This window comes from Rhododendron vialii, chromosome 4a (genome assembly GCF_030253575.1).
Source record: "Rhododendron vialii isolate Sample 1 chromosome 4a, ASM3025357v1".
In the NCBI taxonomy this organism is placed as follows: Eukaryota; Viridiplantae; Streptophyta; class Magnoliopsida; order Ericales; family Ericaceae; genus Rhododendron; species Rhododendron vialii.
In genome coordinates, this window is record NC_080560.1 from 35,093,611 (window position 1) to 35,106,359 (window position 12,749).

A 12,749-nucleotide genomic window follows, 5' to 3' on the forward strand; every position below is an offset into this window, starting at 1 on the left:
TGGGGGCTAGATTTTATCATTCACGTTGAGGACATGCCTCAGCTTAGTAGAAAAAACAAGCTGCGAAAGTTAAAATTGGAGGGGGAAAACCTATGACATGTTAATGAATTATATATACAGAGCATACCTGAATATATGTAACAAATTAACTGCCACACAAATGAACTAAGTTTACGAACTTTTCTTGTTCGCATATGTGCAGCAGTAATGGAACTTTGATATCTGAAATGGGTATGGTCATATTGATTTATTTTCATGATTTTGAGGTCAAAGTAAGAACTGTAAGTGACGGGTGGGGTCTTTGCTGCATGTACGTAGTACAGTTAGGTACGAATATCAATCTTTAACTGTTGGATTCTTTTAGTAGTTCTTATGCCAAGAACACGGGAAAACATCAAAATATTCTTGGCACCATACGTTTACAGAATGTCATATAGGGATCGATGTGTGACACGATGGATTTAGGCCGACGTCTGCCCTAAATTTGTGTATCATATCTGCTAGATAATATGCTCATACTCTTAGCATATACTCCGTACTAAATACTAGAGATAACTTGTGAACAAATGACTAAATGAACAATGTTGTGACTTTAATGAGTTACACCTCAACAGAAAGAATCAAACCCCTATAGTATACAAGCCACCAATTCCACTTGATATCTCATCTCATCCATTCCCAACCTGATATGGGCAACACTCCTTTGTTCTTTCAACCCGGGCCAGGTCCAGGATCTGAGTAAGGTAAATTTTGATCCAAATGGTCAAGTCCTTTGGACCTAGATGGTGTACTTGACCCGCCACCCGTTGAGCCCTTGGTCTTCTTTTGACGTGACTGTTTTGGGATCCTGGGCTGGTGGCCCTGGGATGGGGACTCCGACCCAAGGATCGAGTTCTGGATCCGCCTTGTCCGCCCGGGTGAATCACGGGTCGGTGAATCGAGATCACCGGAGTTCTTGTGCCGCCTAGGCTTGCTACTGCTTTCCAATGGGTCCCGGGACGGGGAGCCCACTGACCCACCTGACGAGTGGTGCCGCCTGGATTGTTTTGATTTGCTTGAGTGGCGTCGGGTTGGGGAATCCAATGGGGCGCCCGACGGGTCATCTGTAATGTCCATTGCCAATTGACCTTTTACACCCAAAAAGATTGTTCATCATTGATAGAATGGGTCATATTTATTTGTCAAAATTGCAGGAGTGGTTAGGAAATGGTACCTTGGGATGACTTTTTAGTAGCAGGCTTACCCTTGGGTTCACTATTTGATGGCACAGATGAACCTTCTGAATTAGGCTTGTACTCATTCATCTGCAAAATTTTGAAGTTAAATCTTTTATTTTATTGTCATATGAAAGAAAAATTAATAGCATTAGCATAAACCACATGAAGACATCAACGATTCCGAGCATATTAGTGGGCCCAGGCCATTCAAGCAGGTTGTAATTTTTTCTCATCACGTGCTGATTAGCAGTCAATCTCATTTTTTACAGTTGAACAAGATAAACAGTTTAGATCATACATATTTTTAGCCCAAGATGTGCGATGCCTTGAAGTCACGGCAGGGCCGCTTACTGCAGTTAAAAAGAGAAGAGATGACAAATAGAGAAAACAACCAACCCAGCTTGGTGTATTAGCAGAGGGACCATCCATTCCAATATGTGCAACATGCTTTACATCCGTAGGGTGCCCTATCTGCATTTCCTCTTCTTTTTCATTATCTGCAAAAAATTTACCACATTCAGTATCCTCAAGTGTACAATGTTACCATTGAAGGATTCTGATATACATGCACATAACAGGACTAGGGGGAAAATGACTTATAAACATGTGCTTCTCGTCTATGAGAGACGTGGCAGTCGCATTTTTTGAAATCGTAGTCGCAATTATCAGCATTTTAATGCCCACGAAAGACCCATAAACATCCGCAGATGAAAATTCCTTACAAATACGATCTTACGATTTTCAAGTTTTCTCAGCAACCAAACGGAGCTGCATCGGTTTTTAAAAGAACAACTGAATGGAGTCAGAATGGAAGACACGTACCAAATATTTGCGAGATGTATCTTAATCCTTTCAAGATCCCCTTCATCGTCGTCATTTTGGCGAGCAAGAAATGTTCCACCTCCTAGTTGTTTTCGCTGCTTCTGATCTTCAAATGACAAAAAAAACAAAGCCCCGGCATTCAAATGACAGAAAAAGTTCAATAAGAAAAGGACAGACAAGAGAAAGTACGAAATAAATCATTGGATTCATAATAAGAAAAGAAAATGTGGCAATATGATAGGGACGCGTGGTGATATTTGGTAAAGCTTCTGTTTCCTGTATATTTTTTCCTGTTTTCCAAAATGTAGTACTTCAAGCCATAACGTGGGTTACATTCGTTTATGTTATCCATTGAATAGTTTCAAACAATGAATTTGGAATCAAAATTTCGGGAAAAAGAAGAAGAAAAGGATTTCGCTTGCTTTTCGATCACAAGTCTTCATTCTTCCTCCCTCTCCCACCAAGCCAAATGCCTGGTGTCTGATAAAATGGAAAATAACCAACAAAAATATCAACTCAAAAGTCGCGGTTGCAGCTCCGGGAACAGTACTGTGCAATCCAAGGTATTGCGAAGCGCATACAAATCCGAACCAACTTTTTTGTTCCTTCAGAATTCGTCAAGAAGACACAACATAAATCTGGCAAATGGCGAAAGCACACACCTTCAGAATAAAATTTGAGAGAATGCCATGGAGAAGCCGATATTCGCAGGATGAAACTCACATCAAATTCTCCCATCGGCGGAACAAACATGGTGTATCATCTCTTCTGAACGTGTTCGGTGCAAGAAAAAAGAGAGGAAGATAATAAAAAAGCTCAAAAGATCTACGAGGAATTTCTCATTGTTCTTTGCACGCAAAAAAGAAGGAAAGAGAAAAATATATGATATGAAGGCCTGATATGTTTTTCTTGACAGGTTTGGTTCAATTCCTTTTTTCTGGTGGCTAGGCGTTTTCTCTTTTATTATTTGTGGAACAACTAAAACCAGTAGATGGCCAGGTTTTCAGGGGGAGGATCCAAGGTGGCAGAGCTGATAAAACCTCCTATATGTGTAGTTTGCTATTTTTGGGTTGACTCCTAACTGTTCTTTTCTTAAGAGGCATGTGCCTATCTAGATACCAACTCCTCTGGGTCTGGTTGTAAAATGGGGATACGGACACGACACGGGACATATCATTTTTTTAATAAAATAATAGGTTTAGTTATATGAGGCGTGATACAATACATGAATTTGATCCATCAAAGATAAATGGATGGCTCAGATTCACAAAACATTTTCGTAGTTATATATACAAACAAATGTGTAATCACTAAATATTTATGTCGGGACTCCTATCGAATATATTTTCGCCTGATAGTGCATGCCTGTACACATATGTTATCTATTGCACTTTTGGCCCAATACTTTTGAGGTTCAAGAATACTTTATCGCGGAAAAGCGCTTAAAATTTGTAAAAATTACTCTATTGTGTCTCCATGCGTGTCCCGAGTACAGTGTTAGAGCTATTTTGGGGACGAAGGGGCCCTAACCCTGCCCAATTTTTTATTCTAAGGCGCACTTGAATTGCACATGAGGCGCACATTTGATTTGGTCAGAATGCGCCCGGGCACACTTGAATTGTGCCTGAGGCGCACTCTATATGTGTAGGATGAGCCCAGGGTGCACTTGAATTGCGCTTGAGGTGCGCATTTGATCTATTGAGCATGCACCCAAGTGCACTTGAATTGCGCCCAAGGAACATTTGATCTGTTGAGTATACGCCCAAGGCACACTTTAATTACACCTGAGGCGCATTTGATTTGTGTAGGATGCTCTCGGGGCGCACTTGAATGGCGCCTGAGGCGCATTGCATCATTTCGATTCGCCTGGGGCGCACTCCAATTGTGGCCAAGTATAGTTTGTATAATTCTGATACATATCTGTATGCAAATTATAGAATTTCCATCCTAATTTAACAGAATGAACAGTTTCATCTTGAGCGTATTAAATTATGGTGGATGTTACCATTCGATAATGATCATACCGTGTGTCGTGATATGATAGCAATAATACTCAAGATTAATTCTTAAAGTTATCAAAATTGTCTCATAAAAACTCAAATGACCAGATTTAATCTCCAAAAATTATCATATCGAAATATATTTCATCGTTCGGCCCCCTTCGACTTCAATTCTTGACTCTGCCTCTACCCAAGCGTGCACTCAGCTCCCCATTGCGTCCCCTACAAAAACTATTACTCCATTTTTAATGGACATGCCACGTGGTGTGTCCTTTGAGTGTTGCATCCGACACGGATACGGCAATCTCTAGGAGCATCGATGCTTCATAGCATCTCATATATAGGTCCTTTTTTAAAAACATTAGTTTTTAAAACTCAACACACTTTTTATGTTCACCAAGCAATCTACTTCCGATCACCTTCACAACTGCGAACGCCAAATAAACTCTACCCGTTAGAGATCACTGAGAAACAAAACCATTTTCAGCTGGTAACAAAACCATACAATAAGACAAGAAGAAGCTTTACAATTTACCATGTCGGTAAAATAAGATATATATGAATGAAAAATGGTATTGAGCTATTGCCTATTAGTAACAATGTAGATTTCTAAGAACAAAAGTAATATAAAGATTCAGAAGTCACAGACCAAAAGACATGAAGAAAACAAAGCAAAGAAAAGGGTAAAATTGGAAAGAAGCCAAAACAAAGGGCAACAAATGAAGAGTTGCTGGTAAGGAAGACCCCTGCATGCCCTTATGAAGCTTTCATACCATCCAAGCCAACACCAGCCTGCATAAGGAGTGTGTGTTAAATGTTAACCAAGGGAAACTAATATATATAGAAAAATTCTATTTTCCTACAAATTTTGCCAATAATGTTCGACCAGAATGGTAGCGGCGACATTCTTGCAATGAAAAGGCATTTCATGAGCTATGTGTTTTGAAGTGCTAGCATACACGGTACAACTCAGCCTCGTGATTCTGTGTATGTTAAGTGTTTTCTTCTTTCTGTATTTCTGCTGTTTGTATAGGATTAGCTAAACTCAAACTGTAGTAGTCTCAAACTCGGTCACAAAAAAGTTGAAAGTCACTTAGTTCGTTTTCCTTTTTTCCCTTTAGGTTGTTTCTGAATAAGGATTTAAGAATTGATTTGTTAAGGGGCAAGAAAAGGCAAGGGAAATACGCCTTGAATTTGCAAAAGAGAAATCTCTTATGTTTTGTTTTTCCTCCAGAATCCCATGATTCAAACATGGCATTACTTAGTGTGGTAGGTACTAAACTCAAAAAAGTCTTTGTTTTCGAGTACTTCAGGACGGCTAAATGAACCATTTCCTCTAGTTGATTCTGTTTGAAGTCATATCTACTATATTTGTTTGAGTAACCAGCTTGGTTTATTCGATAAGGTATAAGGAGTGGTGTCTCTTACCAGAAACTTGTGGATCTCATGAAGCATTGGTGAGAATGTGGTGCAAAACTTTTCCATATCGGGATCAAGATCCCCGTTTCCCCCTCCTATCAACTCCATGAACTTTTTCCTATCCGGGGCAAGCTTGATAGCAACCTGTTATTTGAATTCAACCGAGTCAAAAAAAAAAGGCTCTACAAAGGAGAAGACATATTTTACTTAGTTTACTTCAGGAGCAGTACCATCGTTCACAACAACTGATTGGAACAACGTTTGTTACATTAAAGGAGTTATAAATTTTGTCGCACTAAAACAAAAGAATGTAACAAGACATTTGAAAAAACAAACAAGAGAATGTAATCGAGCTGCAATTAATGTACAAAAAAATTCAAGGCATGCAAAGAGCGGATAGATATTAGAATGTACGTACTATCTTAAGTTCTATGAAGACGTGGAACAATGAATTACAAGCTCTAAAAGAGAATTTAAAAGGGGGCATTTGAATTTTGTTATTCATCAATCCAGCCTATAAATTTTTCCATCCAATAGTCTAAAGACTGTATATGAGGGGTTAATATGACCATGTTCTATTGATGAAATGAAAATTTGATTGAGCTGTACATCAGAAACATTACCGTAAAACTTGAACTAGCAAGCCAGCCGTGCCATTTCTTCAAAGTCTTGGCGTAGGAGTCGGTACAAGCTTGTGTCATTGACCAATCTAGATGGTCATGTAGGTTCCGAAACAGCTCCACCAAGAAATCCATCGCTCTGTAGAATCATCTTCACCGTATCAGTACAGCTGCTGAATGGAATACTTGGGAAAACATTTCATTTTGCATGTAGAATCATCTTAACCGTATCACCAAGAAATCCATTGGTCCTGGACAAATTCTTATTTGTCCAAGACCATATATTCCTTGTTTCTAGCTCACTTCACCTCATTAATGAGAAATTATAGGACTTGACTCTTGGAAAACTTTTTTTCCCCTTTCCTCCATTACTTTCTCTATGTATCGTTCCAATTTTATCGGATGTCCCCGAAGGGACTTCCTCCATGACTTTCTCAACCAATAAACGTATTCGTAATGCACAATTTCAAACTTCTATAGTTATTTTATCTGAAAAAGGTTGCACACGTAACAAAATAGAAATGACATTGGCAGAATAAGCACACAGTATGGTCATATACCTTGTCAACCAAAGAAGAGCATTCGTACAACTTGATGATGATTTTGCTGTTTTTGTTTCGACTTCTGCTTGTACAAAACTGAACAAGTAGTTGAATTTGGACGTATTGGCCGAGTATTGTGATTCCAACCTCTGCAAGTAAAACCAACGTTCGACAATGAACCAAATTGAGCTCAACAAATAGATAGTCAGATATAAGATGATTTCAAAAGGTTCTCGTGTCTCTACTTTATTTTTCATGTTCTTTAGATCTCTTTTGTTTCCAGCTGTGCAGTAATAAATAGATGACATAACTACCACTTAACAGGTTGATTCATAAAGAACAGCAGTCTCTTAAGGCCTTTTTGACATATTTTGCATCATATCGGTGCCTGTGTCACGGACTAACTACTAGGTAACTGATTTTTGTGAAGTTTTAGTTCCGTCACACCTTCAATCAGTCCTTGTCCTGATTTTATTCTTAAAATGGTAGAGTCACCTTAGGCACAATATGACATGTTTTATGGTTCAATAGCCAGTCTGATGTAGGCTTATTACGGTACAACAACTAATCTCAGTTGAATATTTGGTCAGTGATACAAAATCTACGACTTATAGCAAGTCGAATCAACAGGCTTAACAACAGTGCGTTTACTAATGCACAAGAGCTTGAGATGTGTCAAAATGGATTCCATTAAGTTGTATTTATGGTGTCTACAACAGCCAGATTACAACCACCGGCAAAAAAGAGATTAGTCAGTATCTGATTGACGGGGAGAATAGTTGATGCGATGAAAGTAAAAGTATCTTACCGATATATTACCACCAATATCAGATTTCACAACCGTCATAGCAGCTCCAAATTTGTCTGAAGTCAGACACATATTAGATAAAATTTAATGCATTGCTGATATAAAGCCTCCAAAAAAAGGAGTCAGATCCTATACCACTCTAATGACAAATTGTAAACAGCGATCAAACAAAGAGAGATGTTTCTGACCGGAAAAAGTATTTGGAACTGAAATGCTCTAGAAAACAAGAAAGCTATCTACGTCGGGGGGAAAATCCAGTTACAAGAATGAGATGCACCTACATGATATTTTGAGCAACAATCTAAAAGACTAAGGCTAATATTCTCTGTTGGAGCATTCCCGTACTTAGATTACAAAGAAGACGCACCTAGAATAGGCAATACGTGCTTGCAGACATCCAAGAAAGGCTTTGTCAACAGTTCTCCTCTGTCAGACTTGACATGCTTCATTTCCTCCAAAGAAGGGGTGAACACAGTTCCTTCCATTTTCAAGGATTTCTGCGGTATCCAGATACTGCACAAATTAAAGTAGTTTTAGAGACGGAATGGAACACGATTTAACATTTTAAGTTCTTTGGGTATTATACTTTAACACCAGATGAAAACTCAATGAACTCAAGAAGAAACAAAATCAAGAAATTATTGGCAACCATAATGTCTTTCAAGTAACAAAATTACATTCACGTAGTTGGTATTTACTGCTCCCATGCTTCCCAACAAACAAAAATAAAATCTCTAAAAACAAGTTATGGCTAACCGGAAACGCATTGGAGCGAAGTAAGAGTGTCTCTAATGCACATGCCAAATGTTTATGCCAAAATGTTGCTAAATTTTGGCGATTCTTGACATTGTACCACATTTGGAACAAGGTTTAGCAATGCCAAATCCTCTTCTCCCTTTCACTCTCTTATCTGTTCCACAATTTTTTTTTGGAAGAAAACTAATGGAAACAAACAAAATTCACCATTCTGCTCTTGACAAGCCATATATTTTTTTGTCAAGCTGAATTTGGGCTTTGTTTGTAACTTAGAAAAGGGAAAGGGTAAGGAAAATTACACCTTGATCAGAACTTGTTGTGCTATTTTCTGTTCTTTTTTCTCCAGGAATTTGAACATTTTTCTCTCCCTCCTAACCAAACAAAGTGTCTTCCGAATTCCAAACAAAGCTTTATAATCCTTGTCCTTTTCTAATCCCGGATGATTTATAATCATCAGTTAGTGGTGGAGCCACTTACGGGGTAGGTGTCACCCCAACTTGCGAACGCATAAATTATTTATTAACTAACGTGATTCGATTCGATATTTACTAGTATGTGAATAACATAATGTTTTATACAAATAAATTTAAGAATTGTAATTTAGAAAATGACCGGTTTGGATCAGAACAGTAACATTTTAGTGACTTTCATTTGAATACCAAAAGTCGGACCGAGCCTTTTTTCCTTTTCGCAAAAAACAAAGCCCGCAACAAAGACTAATCGTATAATATTACATTTAATTTTCATCTTCCCATGTTTGCGCACGACACGCAACAACATAAGGAAGATTTTCCACAGACCTATGCCACTTCCACGACGTTCAAATCCTGGCTCCGCAATTGTCAATTGTCAAAATCCCACGAGGGTATGAATTGATTTTAAAATGGAAGGAATCAGGGCAACGGATTACAATGCATTACGTGCATGTATATATGAGTGTGTACGTATGTGATTAGACAGCCAAACCAATTTTCAAAGAGCATTTGCTATTTCATACATCAAATTGGATCAGATCAATCAACATGGCAGCAAATACATTAACACCAACATAAAGAAAGACAATGCAGAGATTAATCATATATATATATATAGAAGATGAAATCAAAACAAGAAAATGTAATTGAACAGGGATATCACGAAATGCATTGTGAGAGAACCTGGAATTTGGGGTAGAGAGAGAATTGATTGTAAGCGATCTAAAAAGTGATAGAGCTCTAAATTTCCCAAAGCTCTATGCATGGTCCCATATATGTACATAAAAAACACACCTTCCGAACAGGGCGGAGCTATGTTGGGGCTATTTTGTATGTACCTGATTTTGAATATCATTAATAATTATTCGTGTATAACTACTTATGACTACTGATTTTGGTTTGATTTGATAAAAAATCGGTTGTTTTACATTCTTATTACTCAATTTCTTTCATAAATAAAAAATAAGCACGTGACTGTTGAAATAGCCTAAAAAAAAAAGGAAAATAATTGGTATACTTTAAGTACATTAGGCTAGAATCATTTCAAGGTACAAATGTAGTGTGTTGAAAAGCAAAAATTTTATGATATAACAAGCATACGTTTCGATAAAAAATATATGTCTACTAAGCCGGCCCCGGGGTCAAAATCATGGCTCCGCCACTGCTTCAGAACATAACTCTAGACACAACTGTGCACACTACCGTTCAATATATGTAGTAGGTCCACGTGCATCGAATGACTCCAAATACAGCTGTATTGTGTTCTAAAGTTGTGTTACTGCAATTCCTCTACAGTACTTGCATATTACAAGATAACTAAATCAACTCTATATTATATTGCTTGATATCATAATTAAATAAACTCTATCTGTGTGGAACTGAATGAGTCGCCGCCACGTTTAACGGTTTCAAAAGTAATACCGCTATGTCTGCGATATATATGCTCTCGGGGATGGAAAAATTATCGGGTGGTCCTAAGATAGTGCCCCGTGGTATTCATCACTGATTTTCTTTATCGAGCCCTCATAGGGCACTGTCTAGTATTCATCATCTTCTCCACCGGACAATCATGTGAGGCTCGATACTATATTTATGATACCCGCATTAATGTATGTGGAGAAAGGTGTTGTGTTGTGTCACTAAGCGATGCCCAAGACCAGTTAATGGTTACTCCTCGGAGATGAAACCCGTGGAGCGAAATACCACATCTGCGCTAAAAGAAATGTGTTTAATTTGATGGTTTTGATTTGAGATTGTGCCAAATGACACCAAACCGGTGTAATGATATATATTTTTTTTTTTTGACTTTTTAACATTGCAGCAAGGACAAAAATGACTTTGACAATACTCTTTTTACACCATCAGGTGGAGATGCTCTTAATAGTAGGCAGGAGAAACTTGCAATCACATTTCCCTCAATTGTTCCCCAGCCTATTTTCAACTGCGGTCAATAGCAATATTGTACTCCTTTCGTCCCTTTTTAAGAGTCTCACTTTGTAAAATCAACTTTTAATCATCATTAAATCTACTTTTAGAAGCAAAATGAAAAATGTGCTAACTTTTATCCATTAATTTTACAAAATAGACATTTATTAAGAGACAACCCAAAATAGAACTGGACTCTTAAAAAGGAACAGAGACATGTTTCTATGCTTAACCTGATTCTAGAATAAAGATTTTGGTCAATAGGTTCTCTAGTATAGCCATTAAACTTTTATTTGCACCTTAAGGTTGGCGTTAAACATTTATTTGAGGTTGGATTCTTAGTCACCCTAGTCATTTTACTATTTCCTTTATTTGACGTGTAAGTTTTACGTGTACTACATTGCTCTATGTTATATAAGAATACGTTTGTTATAGCCGTACCCTAGCGGTACCCGTAGCCTTCATTTTCTAGGCTTCGCCGTACCCGTATCGTACCGGTACTCATACTCATATCCATACACGTGCTTCTTAGGTGACTAGGTAATGGATTAGAGTAGAAATTGCAGTTAAAAGGAAGCAACCTTTTTGGAATATGCTAAAAATTTCAAATGGATTCTTGAACTTTTCCTTTCACTTTGTTCATGTCAAAATGTGTTCCATAGTAAGTGGAATATGTGACCAAGGATGGAGCCAGAGGAGAGCTAATAAGGGCCGGAGCCCCCCTACAATTTAAAAAAACCCTACTTTTATACATTGAAAAAAAAGTAAAAGTTCGGTGGTCTAGGAGCAGAGAAATCAGAAGACACAGTTGCAGGCATTGACGAAGTGATTTGGCGGGTGTGCCTTATCCCAATTCAATCGGTTGCAAATTGGCTCCCCTTTGGCCTAAATATTTTCACTTGTAGTGTGTGTGGCAAAACAGTGGGTGTGGTGAGGAATAGAGAGAACCAGATTGTGAGTCGAGTGCGAGCTCTGGTGTGTGGATGCTCCTCCACCGGTGAGAGTTTTTGTAAACTGTTGTTATTATAGTGGAAATTTCCTCTCGGAAATTATTGCGTCTCTCGGGTTTGATTCGTGTGTGCGAGCGTGTTTGGTTTGAGGTCCTAGGGTGGCGCACAACATCTAGGACTCCTACTAAATGAATTAACAGATTCTCAGATAGAATATGCATGGATGTTAGTCTATGACAACATTAGTTACAGCAAAGCTTTGTTTGATAGTATCTTTTCTTTCACCCTTGGACATTTTTCCTAACCCGGGACATTCACTTATAGGTGATCGATCGATATCGTAATCTTTCAGCACGGAAAACTATTTGTAATGACGCCTCTTTCTCCATATGTGCAGGTACCTGCAATCCTTCCCGAGTACTCGTTGAATGCTGTAACAGAAGGCATTGATCGATGCAATTGCCACTTCACGAGTTTTAATTCATGGCTAGTACAACCACATATCAACACACTCCAGTGGAGAAACTTTCCATCGTACATTTAGGTGCCACGATTTGCCATCGTCGTAACAGAAGTCTCAACATACGTACATTAGTAAAGCTAAAAGACTAGGTTTAGTGTTATGTCGTGTCATATTTAAGTTGTGTCATTTAAAGTTAATGGATGGACACATAAAATAAAACGGTCGAGTCCAACCCGTATTCGTTTTGTATGTTTTTGGTTGTTGTTGGGTTGTGCTCATGTGCAAAAATATCGATCCAAACCATTTAACTTCGTAAATGGTCACCCATACATTAACCCAATTAAATTTCCACAGTAACAATCACCTATCAAATTCATATCGATGCAAAAAAAGGTGGTGCGGCGTTAGTAATTGTGGCAGTGGCATAAGTAATTTTTTGGCTGGCGTGACAATAGCAATTTTAGTGTTGCATTAGTAAATTTGGTTGTGGCAATAGTGGGTTTGGTGGGACGTCACTAAATTTTAAGGTGTGTTGTACGACGTGGATCGGTGGATAGTAACTTATATATACTCCTATCAATGAAAATAACTTATTAGGTCCTATCAAACCAAAAAAAATGAATAACTTATATACGTTGAGCCATTTAAATCACCCATTTAGGATTTATATATGAGATGCATCAAATTGCGTTAAAATTCATTATGACCCATCTCATAAAGGGAGTTGAGTTTGAATGAATTTAACGCGCAAGT

The 12,749-nt window shown here is 38.1% G+C and overlaps 1 protein-coding gene across 4 annotated transcripts; it reads right to left on the bottom strand.

Annotated features, from left to right (window-relative positions):
* Positions 1 to 370: 370 nt before the first annotated feature.
* LOC131323527 (glycolipid transfer protein 1) lies at positions 371 to 9,447 on the bottom strand. Of its 4 annotated transcripts, none has more exons than XM_058355368.1 (8): positions 9,342 to 9,447; positions 7,796 to 7,941; positions 7,429 to 7,484; positions 6,639 to 6,769; positions 6,082 to 6,217; positions 5,468 to 5,602; positions 2,702 to 4,831; positions 2,037 to 2,145 (listed from the first exon to the last, which is right to left on the bottom strand). In XM_058355368.1, the coding sequence occupies exons 2-7, from the start codon at positions 7,911 to 7,913 to the stop codon at positions 4,796 to 4,798; spliced, it is 612 nt and encodes a 203-aa protein (XP_058211351.1). In that variant the 5' UTR covers positions 7,914 to 7,941; positions 9,342 to 9,447; the 3' UTR covers positions 2,037 to 2,145; positions 2,702 to 4,795. The 4 variants fall into 4 exon arrangements, with proteins under 4 accessions (XP_058211350.1, XP_058211349.1, XP_058211351.1 ...); XM_058355369.1 differs by having other exon boundaries at positions 7,796 to 7,925; positions 9,342 to 9,424; XM_058355367.1 differs by lacking the exons at positions 5,468 to 5,602; positions 6,082 to 6,217; positions 6,639 to 6,769; ... (1 more) ...; positions 7,796 to 7,941; positions 9,342 to 9,447 and adding exons at positions 371 to 1,103; positions 1,214 to 1,304; positions 1,614 to 1,714 and having other exon boundaries at positions 2,040 to 2,145; positions 2,702 to 3,227.
* Positions 9,448 to 12,749: the final 3,302 nt, after the last annotated feature.